This window comes from Syngnathus acus, chromosome 14 (genome assembly GCF_901709675.1).
Source record: "Syngnathus acus chromosome 14, fSynAcu1.2, whole genome shotgun sequence".
Classification (NCBI taxonomy): domain Eukaryota; kingdom Metazoa; phylum Chordata; class Actinopteri; order Syngnathiformes; family Syngnathidae; genus Syngnathus; species Syngnathus acus.
The window spans coordinates 6,780,841-6,807,904 of NC_051099.1; the positions used below are offsets into that span (position 1 = coordinate 6,780,841).

The following is a 27,064-nucleotide window of genomic DNA, read 5'->3' on the forward strand; positions in this document are numbered from 1 at the left end:
ATAATTCCAGACTATTCATTGGTGATTCATAGATACAGAAATAATTCACAGAAGACATAAAACGTTACACGCGTCCAATCATATCAATCTTTTTTTTTTTCTTAGAACCCACACTGTATTATCGGTTGCATATTTCATAGTTTAGACACTGTATATGATTTTAAAAGTCGCGTATGTTAAAAGAAAGACTACTAATAAAGTGCGCTGCAATTGACGAACCAGAAGAAAGAGAAGCTGTAGAATTTTTCAAGTTTGCCAGTTTTATCTGCAGTGACATTTTGCAAACGAGAAAAATCAAGGGTCTGTGTATGTTATTGCTCGAGTAGGTCATCAAAGTCAGGTCTCTGTGTTTCGCGAAAAAGCGATTGCCATGGAGACGCGGGTAACGACTCATGAGAATCCCTACATACACTGTCGGGGAAGAAAACCCCACAAAAGCATATATAAATAGGTCAGAGGTTCTATTGAGTCTGAATGCACATGAAGTAAGTTGTCTTATTTCTTATTCCGATTTAAAGTGCAGGCCAAAATGATTAGAAATGTATTTGAATATCTGTTTGCACCTTCCTATTCAACATATTTGTACAATTACCTCATGTGAAATAGAATAACCCAGCTATGATCCAAAGACACACCATTTAAGCTCATTACTGTATTTGAATAGCAAATTATGTGAAAACAGTAAATGATTGTCTTAATATATTCATGTATTCTTCTCATTAACTTCCCAGGAAGAGAGTCAGTGAGTTCTTCTGACCCGAGACACTTTTTTGTCTTTGAAAATACCTTCAGCAAATCGAAGGGGACGCCATGAGCGTCGGTGCATTACCTTGGCTTAAGACTGCGGCGGTCAAAGTTGATGTTCCAGTAGTGCGGTCAGTAGTCAGGATAAAGGTTTTGATGGACAAGAAGTGAGTGAGTCGTGAGCATAACATGAAAAGGGAGCAAATATGAGCAAGTATAGGGACATATGGAGGAAAAAAAAAGAGGAGAGGAGATATTAGTGCAGCACAGTTAATTGAAATGGTATCTACGGGGTGGGGGGGGGATGTTGTGATGAGGTTGCTAGGAGGGAAAAGCAAACCAATAGACCCCATACCTTGGCGGTTTAACATCAGGTGCGCCAGACCTTGAGGGAAAGAACAGAAAAAGGATACGAAAACAGGAAGTTCATAAAAAGGATCGGGAAAACAAAAAAGCATTGTCACAATGTTGGACTGCAGTTTGTGACAGACATCCTGGGATAGGCACGGATGTCAGAGTTCAAAAGGTGAGAGGGGAAGGGAATCAAATCAAAAAAGAGACAGACATCTCGAAGAGAGGAGGGGGGGAGGAAAGAAAAAAAAAACATCTCGATAGGCGCAACCATCGGCGTAGTTGCTCTCAAAGATGCTTTTTTTTTCCAAAATGGAACACATCGTATGTTAAGACAGTGTTTGAGATGTACCAATTACCAGGCTAGACATGAATATTTTGTGATTTCGAAATGCTCAGCCAAGCTCCATCGCTGACATCGCATCTGAGTGACGAGGTCAGAATCATACATGATGCCAAGCGCTCTTATGCGTTTATAGGTTTTAGTACAAACCAGCAAGTCAATATCCCTCATACAATGACATCACACCCCGATCATCAGCTCAAGAAAAAAAGCAAAAAAAAAAAGCAGAAAGGAGCAGCAGGCGCCAAGTTGTTCATTCCTACATCTATTTCCTGAGCGCACACGCACACATACACACGCTGATCAATATGCAGCCTGGCAGGGAGTATATGTGGCAAACTTTTGTGCCAAAAAGGAGACGGGGGTGATAAAACACAACACTTCTGCGGAGCACATGAGCCCCACTGAGCCAGTCAACACACAAACAGCTCCCGCTCATTGCATCGGCACTCTTGGAAGCTTGCTTTGTCACTCCTAAGACCCACTGGCATCAACAATCACGTTTTTCAATACCGGACGCCATTTGCATTGTCATAAGTCGAGAGCCGTAGCATCCTTTTGTTAAGCGCGGTGTTTCCCAACCTTTACCGAGCCAAGGAATCCATTTTAAATGCCGGAAATGTCACAAAAGATATGAATAGTGAAATAATGATGATGTTGTCTCAATTGACTCACAAATGGGCTAACTCAGCGGGAAATCGGAACCTGTTTAATTGCACACAAAGCTGATGCACTCACGGGAAGCCATGGCTTATTCAGTTGTATGATTGCCAACAGGTGCATAAAAAGGTTTATTGTGCCTTCTGACATCAAATGGAAGCAATTGTTCTGCCTGTCACTATACGTCGCTGGCACAGATAGATAAAGATACAATTGGAGGTCATCAATATTTTTCAGACAATAATTACTTAAGGCACAAGTGTCAAACTCAAGAGCCGGGGGCCAGATACGGCCCGCCATATCATTTTATGTGGCCCGCGAAGACAAATTGTGCAAATTCGTGTGTCATTACTGGAATTGCAAATTGTCTTCACTTTTAATCATATCTTTTTTTAAAAAATATTTGACCAGTTTTTACTCATCTGATTTGAAAACGAGTTATTTGTCAGTTTGTTTTGTAGCTTTTACTGTATATAATATGAGGTGCTCATACATTTGGGTTGACAATCATAATGACCCTCTGAAAGAAGCTATGACTACAATGCGGCCCGCGAAAAAAATTAGTTTGACACCCCTGACTTAAGGTATTCGATCGAGGGTGCTTTGTGTGCTTGTTGTTTCTTCTTGCAAGCACCGGCGGTGCTAGCAGGGGGCCACGGGGGGCACTGGGTCCTCCTGAAAAATACATGGAGGTACCAAGTCAAGTCCAAATTTTCCACAATTCTCTGTAGACAACATATAATGGTTTATCTGCAATTTCTGAAGAATTTTTGAGCTTTGTAAAGAGAAACAAGAAAATCTAGCTCTGCCACTTGGCATATTAAATCAATTATCAAGATCTCCAAGATAGTAATTTATGTAACTTGGGCTTCAACAGTGACAATGGACACGCTTTCATTTGAGCATCAAACAGAATAATAGTAATCTATTGTGTAACAAGTGGCAAACCAAATAATCAATCTTTGCTGTACCACTTTTTTGCACACTTTCTCTGCTAAATGCATTATTACGGTATCTAAAAAGATTTGATTCAGTTTTATATATGAGCTTTTTTTTTTCTTCTTTTCTTTTTGCTTTGAATGGTACCCCATACCACATCACATTTCTACCGAGACTAATATGGTACCTCAAAGGGTTGACTTCGTGTTGGAAGCTTAAAGCAATGTGTCTCTTTTCTATGCTTTCAAGAGCGTACCAAATTGGGTATTGCAGAACTTAAATGGATTTGGGTCAGTTTTATAGCTTAGTCATATTTGGCATTATCTGTAAGACACTTGAGTTAGAAGTGGTTCTGTACCTTAACAGATAGATATATCAGTTGTAAAGAGTACCAAATTAATTTATTCACTACATAACAGTTTTTCACACTGTCCGGCGCTAATGGAAATACCTACGCTGTTGTTAATTTACGTAATTATCGCCATCCCACCTACTCATGATCAGTGTTAATTTTACCCTGTGTGGCAGGCAAACTGAAGGAAAATGTACCACTTTGGAAAAAAATGGCTAAAGGTCCATTTTATTTACTACTAGGGAAGATGCAGGTCAGAGTATGCTGAACATCATCACCCAAGGGAGCCGGTATGCACTACACACACACACACACACACACACACACACACACACACCTGATGATATTTTGCTTGAACAAGCCTGTAAACAAAAAGCGCAGCTATATGCACTCCCAGCGGGGGTTTGGTTCGTGGACAACACACCAATATGTCGGTCTCGACATACAGTACAAACGCGAGCACCTCTTCCTCCTCTGCTCACCCCTCAGGCCATCTCATTCTCACCAGTTGTGTTTGAGATTGAACTGGACAGGAAAGCAAGAAACATCACCACCTTAAGGTGTCTGTCATCCTTCAGCTATACCGGATTGGGGCTGGGGGGTTATATGTGTGTGTGTGTTTGCTTTAGCGCTCACTCATCACAACCGTTGGCAAAGCAGAGACATAGACACACCCAGCAGCAGCGGCAGCAGCAAGCTGCAAAACATCTTTCAACGAGGGAGCAGAGATATATCACGACTGCAAGGCGACCAACCTTTCTGGAGTCTGCTCGAGTAGGATTTTGCGCAAAACGGGATTTACTTGGAAAAAGCATATTGCTGTTGTTATACAGAATATTTGACAAGAGAATTGTGGTGCAGACGTACTAACCTCTACTCCACCGCGCTGCCCGATTATGTCAATAGAATTAGACAAAGATGATAAAAATAGAGCTAGGCATGATTTGCTTAGTATATGAATTTCCCCATTTTCTGCTCTTATTTTATAACATGGCAGAAATACACACAATGAATGCCCTCAATGTTTTTTATCTACTACCTGGTGACATCTGCAGCACAATTTATTCCCCTTGCATGTCAGGACAACACACAGCAAAGTAGGTGAGCCATGAAGGTCGAAGCATCACAAGCAAAATGTGATACCCGGGACCAAGCGGGTTAATTTTGGGCAACTATAGTAAGAAATGTGGATGAGATCTGTCGTCCCTGCCCCAGTCAAATTTCACATGGAGGCAGTCACCACATTGAAATATTCTTATCCTACTTCCCTGAGCCTTGCAGCCAAATCTCAGCGTGGCAATGCAGAGATAGAGTCCCAGGAGCATATATGAACATAAACCGCCTTTGCCTCTCTTCCTGTACTATTTAGTTTGCTATTTTTAAACGTGGAAAGGAAACTAAAACAGCAGGCAATGGAAGCCACTGTGATTTAGACGTTGGCATTTTAAGCTGTTTGATTTAGCTTGCAGCAAACTGGTAAAGTCTGAGGAAGTCTGACATGAAGTCTTACATAAAAGAGCCAAAACATTGGCAAGTGTCACTTGCATACAACTGTTGTAAGTAATAATAATAATCGGAAAAATAATAATAATCGGAAAATATCGGCCATTTAGACGATGATTTCGGCTGATGTTTGAATCAGCCAATGAATGGCTTAGGCCCTAATGAAAATATATAGCAGGGGTGTCAAACTTATTTTTTTCGCGGGCCGCATTGTAGTCATAGCTTCTTTCGGAGGGCCATTATGACTGTCAACCCAAATAAATATATGAGCACCTCATATTATATACAGTAAAAGCTACAAAACAAACTGACAAATAACTCGTTTTCAAATCAGATGAGTAAAAACTGGTCAAATATTAAAAAAAAAGATATTATTAAAAGTGAAGACAATTTGCAATTCTAGTAATGACACGAATTTGATGCACAATTTGTCTTTGCGGGCCACATAAAATGATGTGGCGGGCCGTATCTGGCCCCCGGGCCTTGAGTTTGACACTTGTGATATATAAGTTGTTCTATTTAAGGCACTGTGAGAATTTTGGCAATGTCGCTTGGTTTGGTTTCCATTCTTTAAGATTTGCTGGAAATGTTCAAAACTATCCAATCGGATCCTGACAACAACATTTTGTTGAGACATAATTAGTGACTAACTTGGAAGAAAGAGCCACTGCTTTCGGATTAGCCAAATTTGTTTTCCATAAAAAGTCTTGTGTTCTAATGAGGGATTAGACCAAGGTCATCGCTACTGGAAGATGCGAGCCGACTAACAGCAGCTGCGTCCCTTTTCTAAGTCTGCCTCTGCATGCTTTGTCATTCGCTATAGTTCCTACAGTCCAATTACTGTGCGCTTGTGCATCCAATTCTGAAAGTAAACAAAGCGGCCAAACATCAAGCACGCGGACAAAACAACGACAATGCGTTTGCAGTCGGACTTTGTGTGTTCGTGCACGGTTGTCGTTTGAGAGAATCCTCTACAGTCGGCTCGTGCGACGTGAGGTGGCGGCGCTTATCTCTCGTTCGCAGACCTGCTTTTCCGCTCTCAAAACATCAGAGGATGCTTTTGGCATCAGAGCGTGCCCCGGCGTGGCCTTTGTCCACACAGATCAACGGGATCCCACATTCTGTCGATGACTGCGAACTGGCAAGAGCCACCTGCTGTGCCAAACTGTTTTCGTTCCCCCTAAGCGTTTCCGCTGGCAAATGGGGATTATTCCCAGCGCACTTCAAACCCGCAGTGAAGATCGAATAAAGCATCTGGGCGGCCATCTTTGCTGTCTACGGTGAGGGAAGGGAAGGGGGGGGGGGGGGTTGGTGGAAGAACAACAGACTTGCTGCCGCATCGCACACGAGGTTGCACGGGGGCAAAAACAAATCTTGGGCTGAGTGCTATTTTGTTGTCAGTGTTGTTTTCATGCTTTCTGCGCAGGGGGATTGTCTCCATGTCAAGCTTTAATCCAATAAGCATTCTGACGCGCTCTCTTTGCAGTATGTCATCTAATAATGGCTGCATTTTTACTGCAAGAGCAGACACACACCACCTTTGTGCCAGTATGTGGCGATTATAGCTTATTTGTAAAGGCTGCGATATGCACGCTCGCACTCACAAGCTTATGACAATCCTCTATTGTGTTTCATCATCGACGTTATTCGATACTAGTTGCATTTATTTGAACGCACCATACAGGAAGATATTCAAGCGTATTCATGGATTTTGGCGAGCAGGTGTGCATCGTTTGCTGCATAAGAGTGATTGATAACGTGCCGCGGTTCAGTGCGCCTCCCCAGAGTCTGTTGGCCGCCACTTCACCACGATGGCCACTTTGCTGACGTGATGTATAAGCCTCACCAGCCACCAAATAAATCTTCTCCAAAGCTTGATGGTAACATTCCGTTTGTTCATCATATTTGGAAAACAGGCCCGTTTGCTTGCACTGTTTAAAAGTTAATAATGAGTCGGTAATGACACAGTTTTTGTAAAAACTCAACGTCTCACTGTGCAAAATAACAGAACAAATTGATGAATGTCCCCAGAAATCAGTCAGTGGATTTCTGCAGTCATGTTTGTTAAGCTGCGATGTTAAATATCATTTAAGTCTAGCAAACAAATAGTCGGCAAAAGGTGTGACGCAGACGAGAGGGCAAAATGTGTTTTTCTGTGGCGCAGTATGCAAAGCATCCGCGTGTTGTTGTCACGCCCACATCATCCACGGACCTAACAATTCACCTTGACTGTTCTGATTACATATGCAACGGGTGCATGAAGAACTTCTCACTAAACGTACAAAAATACAGCCTAATGCGTCGGATGTCAGAACTGCAGTCCAAACTGACAATAACAACCTGATTACAGCAAACACACCAAGGCTGCACTAAAAGCCTTTGCAAAGACGACACATGGTTACCATTACGCTAAGTAGTAGTAAATAAAAAGGCTTACCTTCTACTTCTTTCTGGACACCTGCTGTAAAAGGAAGAAAAATAGACATATTGATTTTGTCGGCGCCAAGAGAGGAAATACAGAAGAAGTAGAAATAATCAAATTTTTAAAAAAAATGGTTCAGGGATTTGTATTCTTTAGAAAAAATCATTTACATTTGAATGCATTAAAACAAGGATCCAATTTTGATGAAAGGAAAAAAAAAGGGTACGTCATTTAAACAACCTCATCATCACCAATTCAATTCCCAATTGATGCTCTTTTGTTTTGTTTTACTATTTTTTTTATTTGGGGCTGAATGTATGAAATACAAATATTGACTTGACTTCTTTTTGCACATTTTTTGTTGTAGAATTCAAAGATGTGCTTTCAAATAGTCCTCTTTGCAGATGCTTTGTGTTTTTTCCAGGGTAAACAAATGATTTCCAATTGCTGTCACATTAGCAAGTTATTCTGCAGAAACCTGTCGACGGCACTCCAACCGCTCTCATATATTTGACTTCAATCATCTCCGGTGTGCTTTTGTTGAAAATGGTGTTATTGCTGTGAAAATAAACGTGTGAATTGACTCACCTTCGTGACAGTAGCTTCCCACGTAGCTGGTGTTGATGCAGTCGCAAAGTACCTCCCCCTGACTGACGGAGCACACGCCTCCGTTATTGCAGGGCGAGTGCACATCACAGATGTAGTCCATGTCGCTGTGCACCGATTGGCCGTCCAAGAGCACGGGCAGAGCTTCCCCCACTTTCAGATTGGCGATCAGGCCTTGGAACGGCGGCTCGTACTTGACGGTGCTGGAGGTCAGGGCGGAGAGGCGCACGTCGGGCGAGATCCCGCCCACGTAGAGGTCACTGGCCACCACCATCTCTTTCCTTTTGGACTTGACTTGGGCTGCCTTCTCTTCATTGTCCACCAGCAGCTTGGTCTCTCGGTAGTTCCGCCAGAGGAGAACCCGGTGCCAGCGCAGGTCGTCGACACGCGTCTCCGTGTGCAGGGAGGCCGGCTCGGCGCAGTGGATGGCGAAGCGCAGCTGCAGTCTCCCGTCAGATATGAGCAGCTCCAGGAAGTCACAGTCGCCGCCGTCGTCCAGGTAGAGAACCAGAGCTTTGCTGATGTTTGTCTTCAGGATGAAGCTGAGTTCCGCAGTGCTCTTGGCGTCCCATTGTCCGTAGCGTGTCCACTGACCCGGAATGCCCTCGTATTCCAAAGCTCTTCCTGTTAGCACCAAATGAACTAAAAACAATAACCAGGGGGCTTTGTTGTGACACCTGGCCATGATGCTTAGCGTCTACAAGCTAATGCATATGTGTCCACCACAATAATAAGAAGAAAAGCTTAGTGTCTACTGAAGTTTGACAATCTCCCCAAAACAAGAAGGCAGTTTATGCATGCAGTGTTGCTTTAACCTTGACTATCTATCCGGATTCTTTTTGCCATCGTTCCACACATGCCAGAAAGAAAACAAACATCACAAGTGAGCCACAAGACTGTGAGCTTCCTCGTCTTCGCCATCCAGTGTCTTGGCCTCCATCCAGCACGGCTCCGGTCAATTCTCCATGTGGCAACTCGGCACAGAGCCTAGGCGGCGCGGTCAGCCTTCTCAGCCACACAACATCCTAGGACAAAGGACAAAAAGAGAAAAATGAAATCATTCATCAGAATGGCTGCAAATCGTAAAACAATCACTTTGAGATCAATCGTTTGCATTCGATGGGCATCGTGTATTCATCGATTGATTATGTTAATTTGGTCATTGGTTAATCATGTGCAATGTCTGGCCAGCGTAAGTGCACTGCAAAATCTGAAATAAATAAATAAATGCGATATATTTTACTCACTTATGTGCCGAGAGAACATAAAAATATGATCGATGATTTCTTAAAGCCAGCTGGCCTAAAAAACTTTTGCTTTGATTAATGAAATGTCGTCCCTCATTCAGATATTACTCAGACTTAAAGACTTGCCACAAAGGAAATTAGTAAATGAAGCGCTAAGCTGGAGGACAGCTAAAATAACCATTCACGCAGATGTAGCATTTCAATGTAATAGGATCATACACATCCAAGCACAACAACCTGATCCGATGAGCGGCATAAGCTTCGAAACACATTTGGTATCATTCTCTACAATGCATTAGAAATTCTGCCAATTTCCATCCGCATCACATCTCCGCCGTTTGACATAACAGTTTCTAACCAACCAAGCAAGAAAATTTCATTTAAATGTGGGTGAGTTTGCTAATTATAAGTGATTGTTTTTCCAGTCTAAATCATTCATGAAATTCAAATTGATATGTCAAAGACTGTGGCTAGGAAGTGGCATGCCAACAAACAAATGGTCACACACAGGCTGATGAAAATTGAATTTAAATTATCCCTTTTTTTTTTACTTTTTGAGAGTCATAGCTTGTTAGTTGTTTAATCCCCCTTTTGTAGTGCCAACCAAGTTTTGCTATCCTGTGTGTAAGGCACCATTGCAGGAAAATGAATTTGCAAATTCGGTGCCTTCCGACGCGTCAACACATATTTGCGTTAGGGGATAGCGAGAAGCTGCGACCAGTGAGTCAAATTTAACACCCTCGTCACACATCTAGTCATTAACTGACCGGCCGCAATGGCTTCTCCGGGTTGTGTTTGAAATGCATAGGTGAAAGAATTCTGGCTCGACTCTAACGTCTCTGTTGTGTCAATTTGTCGGAGAGGCAGTGAGACAGAGGCTTGTGACTCTGAAGAGTCAAAACATCCTTTTCTATTAAAGCTTCAGTGCGCCACTTTGCATGTGCTTGCGTGAAGAATTATTTTAAAACGGCAGCTGTGCTAGCGTGCAGGCGTTTTCTCAGGTGTGAATTTGTTACAAGCTTGCCATTTCATTTTCACATTTTATACCAGAAAAACTATATTTATATGACCACAACGTCCGTCCTCTCTGACAATCATGAAACCAGTTGATGACAATCAATGGAGACTACAATGAAGCCACACCCAAACAACAAAAATGGCCACGGCTGTCTTGCTAAGAGAGAGTTACTGTCTGGTTCAAAGGGAGCATCATCCCACATCAACAAGCCTAACTCTATGCTATAAATCACTGGCTGACTGAGGAGGATAGAAGATGACAAGACAGCAGCATGGTGCAGCTCATTTTAATGCAAACACTGACGAGAGAAAAGACATTCCGTTGTCTATATCACTTTGGTGATATGCATCAAAAGTCCCCGCAAAGTAAAAATAAATGTACTGACAGAAACAAATGATGAAAAAAAAAAAAATCTTCCATTTTTACTCTTGCAGCTATTAAACTTTCAAAAGATACTGATTGTCCCTGTCAATTTTTTGACCTGCCTCAATCATATGCACTTGGTAAACTAAAATAAAATGTGCTCTTCTTACGAGGCTGGCGGTTTGCATAAACAACAGGATTTATTTTAAGTAAGGGATATTTTTTTTGTGGTATGTTAAACTGTGATTTTTCTCTCAACAGGGCGCATTAGTAAAGGCATCTCCTGCAGGGATGGCCCATTTTCATCTCTGCGCAGAGAGAAATATATGATATGTTTGAGTCAGCGGGGAATTACGACCGCCTCTATTGGGGCGCCGTCGATGAGGAACTGCCACATTTGGCTTTGCTCACATTTGGCGGCGCTGCAAGAAAAAGCATATCACAGGAGGCAAATCAAAGTTGCTGGAGGCAGGAAGAAAAGCCTTCAGCGGAGATGGCTTCATCATGGGAATAGATGCATCCTGGAAGGTCAGACAAACTGACTGATAAATTGCAATTTGCCAAGGTCACTTATGGAGTATGAAATGAGAGTCTGTCCCAGTTGCATCTACCGGGTCGCACTTCACCTTCTTTTCATTTCAACACATTTGTGCGCTCAGATTTTGGGTTTCACAATAACTTCATCGGGGAGGCAAAACATCCCGAGCGATGCATCACCGTGCGCATCATAATGCGGGTCGAGACGATCTCAAGCAGGTTATAACGATACAAAATAAACAAGGGCGAGATGTATTTCACAACTGGAAAGAGACTGTCTCTGTTGTAGAAGGTGTAAATATTTTCTTAATTGGTGCTACACGACGAGAGAGAATAGTGAAAATGGGTTATTCTCTTTTGCCTAACAAATATCCAACATCCTTTCTGGGTGGGATTTTTTTTTTTTCCGGAAGAAAACAAAACAGCATAAAACCAGAACGGCACTCGGTGGACTGCAAAAATACGACATAGGTAGAAGAAAAAAAAATTCTAAATTTCTATTTGTCTGTCTTCATCTTAGCTACCAAGTTTTGGCTGGTGGAGAATGGGAGCAAAAATGATCCATCCACATTTTAGTCTAAATTTGCTGCAAAATTGACAAGCTCCTTCATCATATGTGGTACACTTCGTTTCATTATTAATAATAATTAAAACAAATTCAGCCATCACCAAACCAATACCTCTTGCGTCTGTGCTTTTGTGCTTGACAGCAAACGTAAGTAGCAATTTAATTTAAAAGCAGATGGATTTAATGAAGACTGTCATATTTAAAAAAAAAAAAAAGTGGTCCCAAAACACCATCATACGAAGCAGAAAATGGGAAATAAACAAAGCGAAGCTGGGAAGCTGTGTTATTTCAGCCATCGAGGCACTTTGAAGATTTCATTCCGCCAACATTTACACAGCCGCAGATGATTTCAAGAGATTTCAACAAAAAACACCCACGCAATTATTATTTGCAGAAGTATGCCCTAGGCTGATACTGAATCTGTCAATTTCATTTTTTGTAAACACTGTCAAAGACAAACAAATGCTTGGACATCGCTTTTTCTATATTTAGCACCCTAACAAGTGAAAATTGCACAATAACACAGCTTGGAAATTTACCATAACAAATTTGCTAAATCATTTAAGACATATGGGTTAACTTAATTCCATAGCGCAATATAACATCATGTAACATTATTGATCGAGAGACTTCAATTGATCTAACATGCACATTTTTAGAATGTAAGAGAATAACTGGGGGAGAAAACACACACACGCACACATATACACAAACACTGCTTCCCTCAGCTTTTTTTTTTTTTTTTGCACATACTGATATTGCAATAAGGCAATTTAGTCATTTTGGCTCTCGAGCTCTTGGTAATCCAGGGCCTATCGAATCAATATACACAACACTTAGATTGCAGAACTTGACGATCTTCGGCCAGGCGAAGTGGTCAGAGGTCCAATAGTGATTGTGCATATGCAGATATTACACAGCGCCGTTCTAAAGCAGCGAAGCACAAAGCTGCGGGAAAATCGACTGCATGAATCCAAGCAGGTGGCTTGAATTGTAGGAGTTTTTGGTAACATTTCAACAAACACAATGATGATCTAACAACACCACTTGGTCGAATCAATAGAATTGAAGAAGAAAAAAAAAAAAAAAAGACTGTTTAGTACAAACCCTAATGAGCAGGCCATCGATGATGGCAGTGGGACTTGGCAAACGACAAAAAGAATTCTTTTTCTCTCAATCGACACACAATTGGAGCAACTTTCACAACACAAATGGAATCCAATACATGAGGAGTATCCAAATTATGCTTTTAGAAATGTGACTAAGAGCTCTCAGTATGATGCAGCGCAAATGAAAAGCACAGAGTTAAATGAATACTTTTCCAACAATGACAATCACCGCTGAGCAGCTGGCTTTTTAAAAGCAAAAAAATTCCCCCTCTTGGATCTCATTAGCTTGAGCTGCTGTCTTTTCATGAATTGGTCACTGAGTGCATATGAATACATATGACTGCATGTGGGTTGTTGTGTCACAAGCTCAAATGGATCAATTGAGTTTCGATGACAACCGCACAGGCGTTTTTTTTTTTTTTTTAGTGTTGTTGAAGAAGCTTCTGAACTGAGAACGCTTTGTTTTGTAATTTGCAGCTAGCCGTGCAATATTTCAAAAGACTGCATCATTTGCTCCGCACGGTTATTGGCCCCAAACAGTTTAGCTCAACTCTTTTCACTCATCAATTTTTTCCATGGAAGAACGGCGGAGGTTGATTACGCCGGCGTCCTTTAAATGGAGTCTACGAGACTATGAAAGCAATTACGATCCGCCTATAAGGTGAGCGAGCGTTTGGTAATGACACCGAGGCGAAGTGAAAGCTTGAACCCGTTAAGTGAGCGTGACCTCATCACCAATTGTGATACAGCCAACAAGACAATGCAGATGACTAAAAAAGCATCACGTCAAACAAGAAAGGAACAGACAGAATTCCTCACGCTGAATAATTGATGTAAACGGCAACATGCAATAACGATACATACATTTAATTATCCATATTAACTCTGTTGTACCGTATTGGCCCGAATCTAACGGTGTTTTTTGCATTGAAATAAGACTGAAAAAGTGGGGGTCGTCTTACATTCGGGATCGAGACATGATACCCATTCACAACGCTAGATGGCGCCAGATATCTTTAAAGCGAATGCTGATCTTAACTCCCCAGGCCAAAGCCAACCCCTGTCACGAAGAATAAAAATAAAAATTGCGGTAGCACAAAGAAGAAAAATAAAAAATAGCGGTAAGAAAGAAAAGAGAAGAAAATAAGAGAAGAGATAACAGAAAATGGAAAAATCAGAAGCCATTCATTTACAAATTTACATACTTAAATGTTCAGATATTAAGATGTGATAAACAGTTTTTGCATGATTTGAATGAGGCAAAATAACGTGCTTTTTCTCTCAAATATATTGTTATAATCATTTGTTTCAGATGTACAGTAATTATTTTCTGTATAAAAATTAAATTTGGAGTTCAAAAAGTCTTTTTTCAAACTTGAGTCTTGAAAAAGAGGGGGTCGTCTTATAATCAGGGTCGTCTTATATTCGGGGCAATACGGTAGTCAGATATGGAACAAAGAGAGATGACCTACATATTTACTTTGAATTCAAAATATCATACAATTTTTTTTTTGTCGCGGGAATCACTCTTTGAATTACATTTTCTACTCCGTAATTTGCTGCTCACCATTGTTTCAGCTCCCAATTTCATTAAAGCGACATCGTTTTGCTTTGATTGCTGTCTCGCGCCGAAACATTTACAAGGCGTTCTAATTGTTTCAGTAATTCGGCGCAACTGGGAATTGATTGCTTCGTCCGAGTTTAAGAGAAGATCTGTCCATTTTGTGGGCTATTCAAATATGCATCTGCCTTCAGGTCCGCAGCACAGACTATATTTACTCGCTCATATTTAATCAGGCTTCCCTGCGAGACAGTACGCATGCAGAAAACTTGCTCTCCCAAGAGGCCCGCAATAGCTGCTTACACAAAGTTATCAGATGGACGCAAAGTGCGAGCGTGTGCATTAATGGGTATTTTTAAACATGGTCCTGATGTTACTTTTTAAGCAAGTTGCTAATCTCTAATTAGTATGGATGTTTGCATAGGGCGAAGACAAAGCATGACCACAAAGCTTCAAATGTTGTCAGGATTTTGCCTTTTGAGAGCAATATCCTTGAAGATAGTTGAGAAGCATGCAGTCAAGCGTATCAGGAACAGCGAACATCTATCAAAGCACTTTTCAAAGCCAAAGTGGTTTTCATCAGGCAGCCTTGTAATAAACAAAGATAACTCAAAAGATACGAGGTAGTGGGTACTTCTGTTTACTAATCCCTTCCTTGTTGTTCCCGCTTCTCGACGGAGCCTGTGATTATGACACTATGGAGACATTTGCAATATTATTTAGGTCACTTGAGGAAGAATTTTTGAATGTCTGCCATGTGTGTTTTGACAGAAATGTCACTGTGGTGGTTCCATGTCCATGTGTTATATTGTCTGCATAACAGAACAAGCTCTAAGTGCAATGCTATTAAATAAAACACAATCATAAACAGACACTAAAAATACTCACCATTATTACTACTTTTGTATAGAGGTGAATTTACAATGAATTTGAGTGTTTATTTTCATTCATCTTTGAATGAATTCCAAATAAATTCTTGCGAGAACATCATTAGGTCTCATTAACTCTAAAATGACAACTGCTACCGCAAAGAATTGAGATATATATTTTTTTATAAATAAAAATAAAAATATAATATGAAGAGCTTCTCAACCACTACGAAAAAGAAAGTTGTTCTGCATATATAAATAGGACACGCTTGAAAACATAAGCAGGCGGAAGGCAGCAGGGGGTTGTCACTCAGGCCATGCTCATGCCCAGCGGAACAGCAGCTCCGCTCCAAGGACAACACCCGCCGCCCTCCACCCTGCAGCACACGGGATGAAGCCACAGAAGGGTGCTCAGCTGTGCGCCATTGCTCCAGCAAGCTGCTAACTCGCCTGAGCTCAGCTGAAGCTTCTCACCGTGGAAAGCCAGAGCTTAGAAAAGGTGAGCTATTATTCTTCTAGGTTGGATCAAATGTGGTCGTTGTTCCTTTGAGGTAAAAGTATGAAACACCTAAGGCTTTACCTTTGACATTTTAAATACATCAGAAAGCTTGAAAATGACTGATCAATTAGAAAATGAATGACTCTGTTCCCAGTACTGTATATATACATAAACCTTGGAGACGTAATGAGAGCATGTACTTGCAAATGTATGTCATGTTGCAAAGAACATTCCCCCGTCTCCTACCAGCTTTATGAATCTTACATGTTCTCCCCTTTATGGCTTCTGCAGTCCTCGTTTTTTTTTCCTTCAAGGTGTGGCGAAGCAAACACATCCCTACAGCTCAATCTTTTATGATGGGGCATTTTTGCAGTATGGCTTCAATTACTTGAAGGTGTTTTGGGGGAGGGGGGTGGCTGGGCGAGGAGGCGCAGGAACAGAAGTGCCTACCTTGTTGTTGTTCTTTCCAAGATGACAGATGGGTTATTTTGGTTATGACTACTATTGCTGTGTCAAGAGTAGCGCTTGGAGATGCATCATCTTTTTTTTTTTTATCGCCATGTCAATCAAAAGGTAGGATCAATATTACTCAGACTACAATGACAAGCATAATATATCTCACATTGGAATATTGCTTGCTTCGAAGATGTGTAACCAATGAAAATTCGTTTTGCTGAATCAACAATGGGAGTTAATGAAATCAGTAATTCTAATTATGTTTTAAAACAGGTGTATCATGCTTGCAAGCGCTTCAAAACCAAGAAGAAATTATTCGGATAAATGTATGGATATTTTCTAATTGGTGTGTCTGTTAACTGGAAGTTGAAGCGATACAATTAGCATTCAGTTGCATAGCAGGCAGCCTTCATCATTCGCCATTATTCTCCTCCTCCTCCTCATCATCCGCTTGACCATTAAATTCACTTCTCTAGATCTGCTATTCTGCTGTTTTACAAGATGATTTAACGCGATCCAGCACAAGGGCAGTAAAAATATGCCTGAACAAAAGATAATAATGACGTATTGACCTGCGATTATACTGAAAGCTGTTTAACATTTTTCTTTGCATGGAGTCTATTTCACCATGTGCTCTGGAGATGGAGATCTTCTTATGAGTGATGATATCGGTTATCGGTGTAAAGGTCTACTTTTTATTTATAAAATGGAAAAGAGTTACACAAAGTACAAATATGTCAAATTCGATTTCAATACAATAAGAAAGTATTTGCACTCTAGACTACAAGACGTGTCACCTTGTTGCTATTTTATGAATTTCTAGCAGTATGTGATTGTTTACTACCGTATTTTCCGGACTATAAGGCGCACCTTCAATAAATGGCCCATTTTAAAACTTTGTCCTTATATAAGGCGCACCGGACTATAAGGCGCACCATTAATGCATTAATTTTCTGAGACAGTCCTGTATAGGGGCCGACCATTCGCATCGACATTACCCGAACCATTACCATTGTGAATGAACGTGTAAATATGTAACCATATCCTTTACTATATCCTTTGCAGATAGGTTGATATTGCAAATGAGAATCTGTTGTCAATTGCACTACCAGAAAAGTTAAAGATTAAAATAATAACAAATTAACAATTTTATAAAAGTTGAATGCATTTTTTATTAGATGTATTTTCATATGTTTGTTTTATTTTTGTTATTGTTGTATGAATAAGAAGGGTGATATTGATGTTTGTGACTGCAGTAAACAGGCCAGGTTGCATCATGTCAGATTTTTAATCCAAATCAAATTATTCTCCATCTTATCTTTTTTATTTCAACTTCAGACACAACAAATTACTTTATAATCACAAAATAATTATCCATAGTCTTTTTGATTCATAGTCTTCAGCGGGCCACTTATGATTGATTTTATGACACAATGCTTCGGGCCAATTTAAATTGAGACAAATGTGGCCCGCGGGCTGGAATTTGGTCCATATATAAGGCGCACTAGACTATAAGGCGCACTGTCAGCTTTTGAGAAAATTTGAGGTTTTTAGGTGCGCCTTATAGTCCGGAAAATACGGTAAAATACGCAAAGAAAATAAATCCATCTGTTACAGTCCCATAAAAGTTTTTTTTCTTACACACACACCAAAGAACAGAAGGACGGGCAAGGATACCAATCCCGTTAAAGACTATCAAAGTATACTGGAAGTACTGTATATGTAGGCCATATAGCGAGTGTGTGTATGTGTGCGCGCTTAAGTGTGTGTGCCAGCATTCCAAGAGGCGTAGGGCATTGGAACAGCTGACATTTTCACAAACCAGTAAGCCAGGTAATTGAGTAGCTAAGTGCACAACACTTGCTACAAGCATAAACAGACTTCTGCGCACACTACCTCATTAAGTAAATGCAAATGTTCTGTAGGTATACTACAGGACAAACTGCAACACGCATCTGCTCACAGTCGCAGCATACACCAGAGATGCACAAAATATATACGACGGCAAGGACAGAAAGCATCATCGAGTATTTTCATCTGCACGTGTTATCAATGCCTCAGCATCGCAGCTTTTATCAGCAAAGATTGTCGCTATGTGTTTGAGCTACAAGGCCTCGGTTAAGTGGATCTCAGCCCAGACGGATCCATCATTAGTCTTTCCTCCTCTGTGTCAGATGTATTTGTCTTGAGTACGTAATGAAAAGAGCGCCCTACTCAGTTTGAGCATGCTATGATGCTAATAATGGAGAGCAGGGTGGTGGTGAGGAGCCACACTTAAGGCTCTCAGTGTGAAGCTAAAAAAAGGGTGAGAAACTGTTTTGTCATTAAGACAACACATTTTTTGGAAGTTGCAAACAAAGGCTTGCCGATCCTTCAGAATGGCAAATTTCTATTCTATGCTGCATATCTGCTCTTGTATGACTCACTAGGAGGAAGAAATAGATAGATGGACTCTCCTCACGAGCAGTGGGGCAAAAAAAAAAAACATAAAAGCTTGGCCCGAGGTGGCACTAGAGGACAGGTTGTGTCAAACTAGTTTACCCTCTGCGCAGATGCCACAGTGCCGCATCTCAGAGTCGCCACGACACCCCCCCCCCCCCCCCCCCCCCCCGCTCGGCTGCATGATGGATGCGCTGAAATTTCATTGCTATTGTGTGTCGCTAGTTGAATTGTTTGGGTGACAGAAGCTCGCAATTATAAAGAAGGAAACATTTATGGATTCTGTTCATCAAGGTAAGATTTAAAAGGCCGTCTCAATCGTTTTCAAAGTGTACACTTAAGGTTGCTGTGAAGACACAATTCCGCAAAAAAAAAAAACAGGACAGCTGCTCATCCATTTTCTGTCCTGCTTAACTCCAGAAGGGTAAGGGTCTAACGAACATGTTTTTAGAATGAGGGAGGAAAGCGATGAGCTGGAGAAAGAACATGCAAACCCAACACGGGGAGGCCACAGCCCGGAATCAAAGTCAGAACTGGGAGGCAGAGGTGCTAACCGCCTCACCAGTTAGGTCATGTGTATTTAAATTCATTTACAATCAGACACATAATTACGTCGGATTCCTACTAATTACGATGCATTACTGCTTGCAAGATTCTCGTGAGAACAATCTCATTAGTGCCATTGAGCAACAGCTCACACAGGTTCAGTATGGGTAAACATCCCCCCACACCACAACCACCACCGGCAAAAACTGGAAGATCTCACTTGAAACCTGGAGGGAGTATTTGGGGAATAGAAATTTCCTATGATACTGAATTAAAACTAAGAGCAGATACTTATCATTTTAATGAGCAAAAACCCAGTTGGAGAGTTAACATTTACAAGAGATCAACATCGACTTCTTTCAAAGAGCCTCTTTGGAATTAGCAAGACGCAAATGGTGTAAAAACGTACCCACCACGAACGCATGCCCATGTGACTTTGACTACATGTGACAGTTCCTTCCCACTCAATTCAGGAGGAGGACCAAAAGCTGCTGAGACGTCATCATCCACAAGAACAATCTAAATCAGTGGTTCCCAAAGTGGGCGGTACCGCCCCCCTGGGGGCGGTGGAAAGATCTGGGGGGGCGGTGAGGAAGAAAGGGGCGGTAGGGGGGCGGTAGGGGGGCGGCAGTCGATTTGTACACAACACGCCGCTCTGGCCCAGTCAGATCCGACAGCATAGACTACAAAAGCAAAAGCTCAGGTTTGTAATTTCAAGCTTGTAATGTTCAGAATTTTATCTTATAATAAAAACCGCATTCTGGCGGTCAACATCATCTTGAGTTCAAGTCAACATGAAATTGGGGACTCGCCAGAACGCGCCGTGTTGTGTTGTGTTGAGCTGGTTAGGGCAGTGGTCCCCAACCACCGGGCCGCGGACCGGTACCGGTCCGTGGGTCACTTGGTACCGGGCCGCCAAGCCGCACAGAATTTTTTTTTTATCGACGATCAATTAATTCAGGTCAAGACACTCGTCCCGGTCACGTGACATGTTTCCCCAGTCGAGCCCGCAAAGCTAATATGTGGCGACAGGCTAACTAACCAGGCAGTGAAGCATTCAAAACTGCTTCAACACATGGAGACCAAGCATCCTGCAATAAAAGACAAACCTTAAATCACTTCGGGTGTCATTGTCTCCGATTACGTCTAGATGGGACCGGCTCGTTTCTGAGAAACAAACTCAGTGCTCCCACTAATTCAACGTAATGGTAATGATATTATAAATGTATTATTTATTTATTTATATAAATGTATTATTTATTTATATAAATGCCGGTCCTTGGGGGGGGGCGCTAGGAATTCACTGGGGAGCCAAAGGGGGCGCCAGCCTGCAAAAGTTTGGGAACCACTGATCTAAATCAATCCACGCTCCGTGAATTAAGATTCTCGTCAAGAAACTTTCGAAAATGTGGGCCTGGAAAAATCCGATGAGACAAGCGGTTCCTCCTGCACCCGGACGGGATCCATCATTGGGTGGCTGGCTCAGGCTTTTCTCCCTTTCATGCAGTACACTGCTAATGATGGGAATGTTTGCCCTTGAAATCTCTGTTAATAAGCAGCTATGCTATGACATCCGCGATTAGATCATCCGGCGCTGTCACATCTCATCCCGAGGAGAATGCCACCAGACAAAATTGAGGGTGGGCGCCAGCGAGCGTCCTTTCTGCTTCTGCCTTCCTTCCTTCTTTCACACATGTACACACAAGCACTTCAGAAGGCATCTTTGGTTCCTTCCCCAGAACCTGCAACACGTGCAGACCCGGCGAGAGCTGACACAGAGGCTGACGTGCAGTCTCCTGACGCAGGTAAGATGCTCTCGACAAACGCCTTTATAGACAAAGCAGCCGTGGGCAAGGATAAGATTGAGTTTGCTTCGATGAGACTGCTGATGCATCTACAACAATGAATTAGCATGAATGTGTTCCCCATGAGTGATGCCTGCAGACGGAGGGAGGGTTGGAAATAAATGGCTGCTGCACTATTTACCACACATCTCCTGCGTCTCCGTCACTTGGCCATCTATGTGTGACAAGCCCGCATCGAGCACAGTGGAGATCAGTGTGACGGATGGATGGCCAGGCAGCTGTTAAAATCTCTTGATTCCAAGTCCAGACTGCTGTGCCACTCCATGAGCAATTGCATCCGCTTGAAAATGCCATCCACCTTAAAGTGACAGGGGGGGGGGGTTCTCAAGGCCCAACATTAAGCCATTTTGGGTGATGGCCCGAAACGTGTGCACTAGTCCTGTATAGTCATAATATACGTTTCAATGATTAGTTCATAATTATATGTACCGTATTTTCCGCACTATAAGGTGCACCTAAAAACCTCAAATTTCCTCAAAAACCGACTGCGCCTTATAATCCGGTGCGCCTTATATATGGACCAATATGAGGACTAATTTATTAAAGTAAGCTTTACGTGTGTATTTTTTGTGTTGTGTGATATTAACGTTTGAGCAACTTTGAGTTATTGATATACTGTTATTGTTTTCACTATAACCTGGTGATCCTGAAAGGGGGATCCTTCCATCTGTGGTCCCTTCTCAAGGTTTCTCATTTTCCCCGGGCAGGGGTTTTGAGTTTTTCCTTGCCCTTTTGGGAGCTTAAGATCAGGGGATGCTTTGAGAATAATTGTCAATTTTTGTCTATGTGAAGCCCTTTGAGACTGCTTGTGATTTAGGGCTATACAAATAAACTTGACTTGACTTGACTATTTCGAGTGTTACTATATTGTGATTGCATTAACGTTTGAGCGACGTTGAGTTATTTATTCTATGCGCCTTATAATCCGGTGCGCTTTATATATGGACAAAGTTTTAAAATGGGCCATTCATTGAAGGTACGCTTTATAATCCGGTGCACCTTACAGTGCGGAAAATACGGTATTATTTAAGGCCTTTAAAATAGAGGTAATTTTTTTTCAATTATTATTTAGCTTGACAAGAGTGCAAAAGATATTGAATAAAAAATATTTAAAAAAAAAATGCTAGGGCAACTCTCCCTTTCCGAGGAGCAGTGGTACTACTCTGGGTAATTTGTCAGCAAAGTATACATTTTCTGGCCTGTCACTGGGACTAGTGGAGGCGCATCATGCATCAAAAAACTGGGAAGCCAAGCAGCAATATGGCGAGCATGTGTTTATGTATTATATTTGGCAACTACGGGTCAGGCATACAAGTGAATATTTCCATTTACAGTATTTTTTAGAGCAGGACGTACTGTATCGGAGGAAATGATTTTTGCTCGAAGTAATACATTGTTGTCGTGTAAACGTACCCAGACATAGTTGTATACTACACAGCTTTCATTCCTCCCCGGGGAGAGGTGTGTGGATATTAGCGAGAGATGAATCCCTGCACCACTGAAGGAGGTGTCTGGAATAAAAGAGAAAGATTCATTGAGATATCTGCAACACAGATAGCAGGTGACCTCAGGAGCACGGCAGATTTGATGCGGGTTCAATTCAAAAAGTACTTTGAGTGAGAGCCCAACCTGCAGTCGAGATATTTCTTTCGTTCTTTAAATTTCAAAGTTACTTGTCACTCGGCACCGTGTTTTGTCTCGTGACACAGATAAAGTGTTTTATCTAAATGACAGACTGCCAAGGTGCATTTGCTTGTTTTCGTGTTTCAGCTCGAGACACTGACCGGTGATTATTCGTTGTGAACAAAGGTAGTTAGAAAGATAAGAAAATGATACCATAACTCGGCCATACACATTTGCGAGCGCATCTATTTCTTGTTTTAGATTGGAGACTTGTTTCTTACCGGTCTTCGGAGGCCCGTAACTGCATAATGTATACGGTAGGCAGGTAATATTGTGTTTTATGTCTCTACGGGCACTGATAATGCTGCCTGAGCACATTTTGGTCCGTGGTGCAATTTTCGACTTCCTTTCCTCAAGCTGTCATATAGTAACAACGATGGATGAGCTGTAATGTTTGCAACGTGACACGGCTCCTGGAGTGGTGCAATCTGAATGAGGCTAAGAGCGTTAACACTTTAACCATTAACTGCACACACACATATGTACCTTTAATATGGCAAGCTTGTTTTATATAGCTTGGTTTTAAATAGTTCCTCAAGAGGATTTATTTTACGCATTATTCTGGACATTGTTTTGGTTTAGCTTGAACGGAAAAGTGCAATTTAGAGGGGTGCATACCGAGTAAATTATAGCTGTGAAGGCTTAGTTTGCCCTACATGTTTTAATTGGCCTTTTGGAGCCCAAAAAACAAGTACAACTGTCCTGCAAGTGACTGAATGTAAAATGGAATTTATTTTGGGCAAATGTCCCTGGGGTAAACCACACTTTGAAAGTGTGCAGAAGAAATTTGTGTGAGCTCGATTTATTTTTTGCATCTTGATTAAGAACTGGTCCATAACATGAGGATCTGAATATGACGAAGTACCATCCAAAATTCATGGGCAGCCGTTTCTGGCTGGTAACTAGTAAGGGGACCCCGAGAGGCAGCAGCTAGTGGTCCGTATCAATAACACAACTGGAACCAGCTCAGTATTGGGAAGTCTCCTTAATTGGCGGCCCCCCTACGAGCAGGCTTGTTGGAATACACCAACAAATTGGCATACTAAAACAAAACAACAGCATATGTGCTAAGTTGAAATGTTAATGGGAAAGTAAGGTTGGAAAATTCTGCACATTATTATCTAACATTAGTTAAACAACAGACCAGCTAACAAACTAACCTAGCAAGATCTGTTTGAATTTGTTCACTCAAAACAGTTCATTAACTATGTTGCAGTCCAAAATGGTCCCAACTTGTGTTTGTTCTTTTACAACATATGTTTCCTTTAATTTTCTGCTATAGACCTAATGTGGTATTAAACAATATAAGTAATAAATGTAATGTATATATTGTAATAAATGGACGCCATTATTCCAGATGGCCCCGCCGAGCCTACTTACATCTCTGTGCAATTTAGAGTCTTCAATTAACGTAATAAACATGTTTTAGAACGTGGGTGGAAACCTGATTGCGGAGAGAAAATGCAATGCAGCCTCAGATTCAAATTTAAATCTCCTGATTGCGAGGCGGACAGGCTCGCCATAATACCACCGTGCTCGCGCGACTCCAATTGTAAAATATCAGGTGTTCAAGTCGATACACGTACTTATTTGTGATCTTGGGTGTCAGGTTGAAATTAGGAAAACACCACTGCAAAGATTATTTTATTCAATGAATACCTGAAATACAAAAGTAGTACTGCGCCACATTCTTTGGTTAGTTTGCCGCTAGTCTTTTTAATTCTACTTCCCCCTGAGAAAGAGTCACACTGGATATTTACTGTAAGTACGGTAATAGTCTCGCCGACTTTCTAATATGAAGCGAAAGCACAGCGTTAACAGCCAGTATGAAAATGGCAGCTTTATCAGGAAGGCGACACTTTTAGTCGACAGAATGTCACTGTACACGCTTGTGACATTCTGCGAATACATTAACACTTGTTGGCGTGTCTGGAGATTAGGGAATCTAGATACATTCTCGGCAATGAAGTAACTGGATTCTGCTTTGTGTCATGAGGAGAAAACGCAGAGATTAATTTTCCTGCAATGGGTATTTAAAAGGCAGGGAATTTGTTTCATCTCATTATTATATGCAAATGTCAAAGCAGGACATCTAGACCTGACAATCTAGTGGTCGCCCAAACTAGTAAGTATTATTGGCTCAATGCTCGATAAAGTGAACTAATACACTGTATTGTCGCGGCGATGATTTGTGAAAAATACACAATATTCCAAATGTACCCTTTAGAGACCTGCTGTGTCAACAAGCAATTATGAACCATTTAATGTACTCCTTAGTTTAAAAAATGATGTTGAATAAATCATATGATATAAATCTCTTTTGTTGTCAGTACAATGTGTTTGCGATCAGGAACGTAAGAAGTAGCAAAGGATAAGAATGGCTAATTTAAATCATCATAATGATTGCCAGACAATGGCGCTGCAAGTGAGAACGCACTCACAATGCCATCGACCACACGTTGTTCGAGGACAGGCACTCCTGCGGTTACATTGATGCTTGCAAGTATGCAAACGGGATCTATGGAGGCACTGGAGTAAAAAGGCAGGTGCCAGAAAAAGGCAAATAAATCAGTCAACAAAGTGGCAAGGACACCCTGGTGCCAGGTGTTAAACGTGGCCCCAGAGCTACATCTGCTCCTGGTAGGAGACTACATGTGTTTCCGCTGTAGCCAATCAGCTTTCACTTCAGCAGTCACCCTAACTACCCCACGTCGGATGCTGCAGCTTCCTGAACGACAGGACGATGAATCGTCAGCAATTACATGGGAGCTGAAACCAGACGATAATAGAAAAAGGTTCAAGTTACCCTCCTTCTTCAATCTACTTCCTGGGCTGTCAAATCCACTAAAATAACCCGGCATACTCTTACTTAAACAGATTCCTACTACTGAATAAATAATTAACGTGCCCAAAAAAAAATACATATCCATTTCAATCTCTTGGCACAAATGTTTTTCCTGATACCCCGCATTGTATGCAGTCAGAATCTGATTGGGGATCTGCTTGCCAAGTCCAAAATCAGTGACTCATGCTGGAATTGTTCTTCAACGACATTGCTGCCATCATTTCTCCTCGTATGACAGGCCGAGATGTGCCAAGTTGAGCTGAATCCCGAGTAGGAGTGAGCTAACAGAAAATTACAGGCTGGGCGTGCTCCATTCCACCTACTAGAACACCTGTCTGGAAATGGCAGGCAATTTCCCAGATACTAAATGATGGTATCATCTGAGCATTGTACAAATCTGGCAAAACAATATACGAGTGCACACTGTATAGCCAACATTCAATCCACATTGGTTGCTTGAAAAGCTTGGAGCTAATCTGGAAAACAAGTGGCATAATGACCCAGATTGCAAGGCAACCTACAGTGCACGCTGCGGGTGTCGCGGTTCTAACTTCAGGGCTCCTGGCTACATTGTGTGGATAAGACTATTTCATTTGAGCCCAAATAAAGCGCAAATCCTACACTCGCCCAAGGTGTAGCTAGACAAAGATCTGGACAGTGACCTTTTTTTTGTGTGTGTGCGTGTGTGTCTTCACCATCCAGGGACATAATCCCTGTTTGGCCGTGCAGCTGGCATGCAATTGAGTCACGCGTCAGCCCTGATTAGAAGCAGCAGTGGTCCGCGGGCCCCATTCCTCTGCCAGAGCCAGGAGAGGGAAAGGCCAGGGCCACCGCATCCAGTCTGCGGATGTGACCTTGATGGGCTATGATAGAGAGGAAGCGACACAATTCGCAATGCCACACAATATCTGTAACCTTCTACTGCCTGCGCGAGCCACTGAACAATGCCAGACACACACACACAGACACACACGTTATGTCAACTCTGCCCCGCGATTAATTCTCGCAGTCTCCTCCTTCGTGCCATCCAATCATCCATCTCTCTTTGCATATTGGCTGCTGCCTTTGTGTGAGGTATCTTCATTTCATATATGATTTCCTTTTCATGCTCAGCAGCTGCTCTGCTAATTTAAAAGCCATCTTGGCTTAAAGGGAGTCCACATACTATTCGTTCAAATTCTTTGATCCATCCATCCATCCATCCATCCATCCATCCATCCATCCATCCATCCATCCATCCATCCATCCATCCATCCATCCATCCATCCATCCATCCATCCATCCATCCATCCATCCATCCATCCATCCATCCATCCATCCATCCATCCATCCATCCAATTTTGACAGATGTTATTATTGAAGAGTCAGAACAGAGCAGTCTAGCGTTAAAAACTCTTCCGCAAGAGCAGAATATTTACTGAGTGCTCAGGGATGCAATATTGTGTTGTGTAGTATGAGAGCTGATATGGACAAAAAAAGCAAACAAAGGTGTTCTGAGCTGAAATAGACAGTGTGCAGGGAGCATGACTGTTGGGAAAG

At 41.8% G+C, this 27,064-nt stretch overlaps 2 protein-coding genes across 12 annotated transcripts in view; one reads left to right on the forward strand and one right to left on the reverse strand.

Annotated features, from left to right (window-relative positions):
• The window catches only part of gng8 (guanine nucleotide binding protein (G protein), gamma 8), a 757,718-nt gene that overhangs the window by 545,662 nt on the left and 184,992 nt on the right, over nt 1–27,064 (forward strand). The window lies entirely within an intron of this gene.
• The window catches only part of LOC119133288 (neurexin-2-like), a 93,768-nt gene that overhangs the window by 64,863 nt on the left and 1,841 nt on the right, over nt 1–27,064 (reverse strand). For 4 of the 11 annotated variants that reach the window (XM_037268939.1, XM_037268933.1, XM_037268936.1 and 1 more), the window contains exons 2-5: nt 7,903–8,945; nt 7,330–7,353; nt 1,100–1,129; nt 830–841 (exon numbers count right to left, since the gene is read on the reverse strand). In XM_037268939.1, the coding sequence (XP_037124834.1) occupies nt 830–841; nt 1,100–1,129; nt 7,330–7,353; nt 7,903–8,605 (769 nt within the window). In that variant the 5' untranslated portion in view covers nt 8,606–8,945. The remainder of the gene's footprint in view (nt 1–829; nt 842–1,099; nt 1,130–7,329; nt 7,354–7,902; nt 8,946–27,064) is intronic. The other 7 variants (XM_037268940.1, XM_037268937.1, XM_037268931.1 and 4 more) reach the window with 5 other exon arrangements.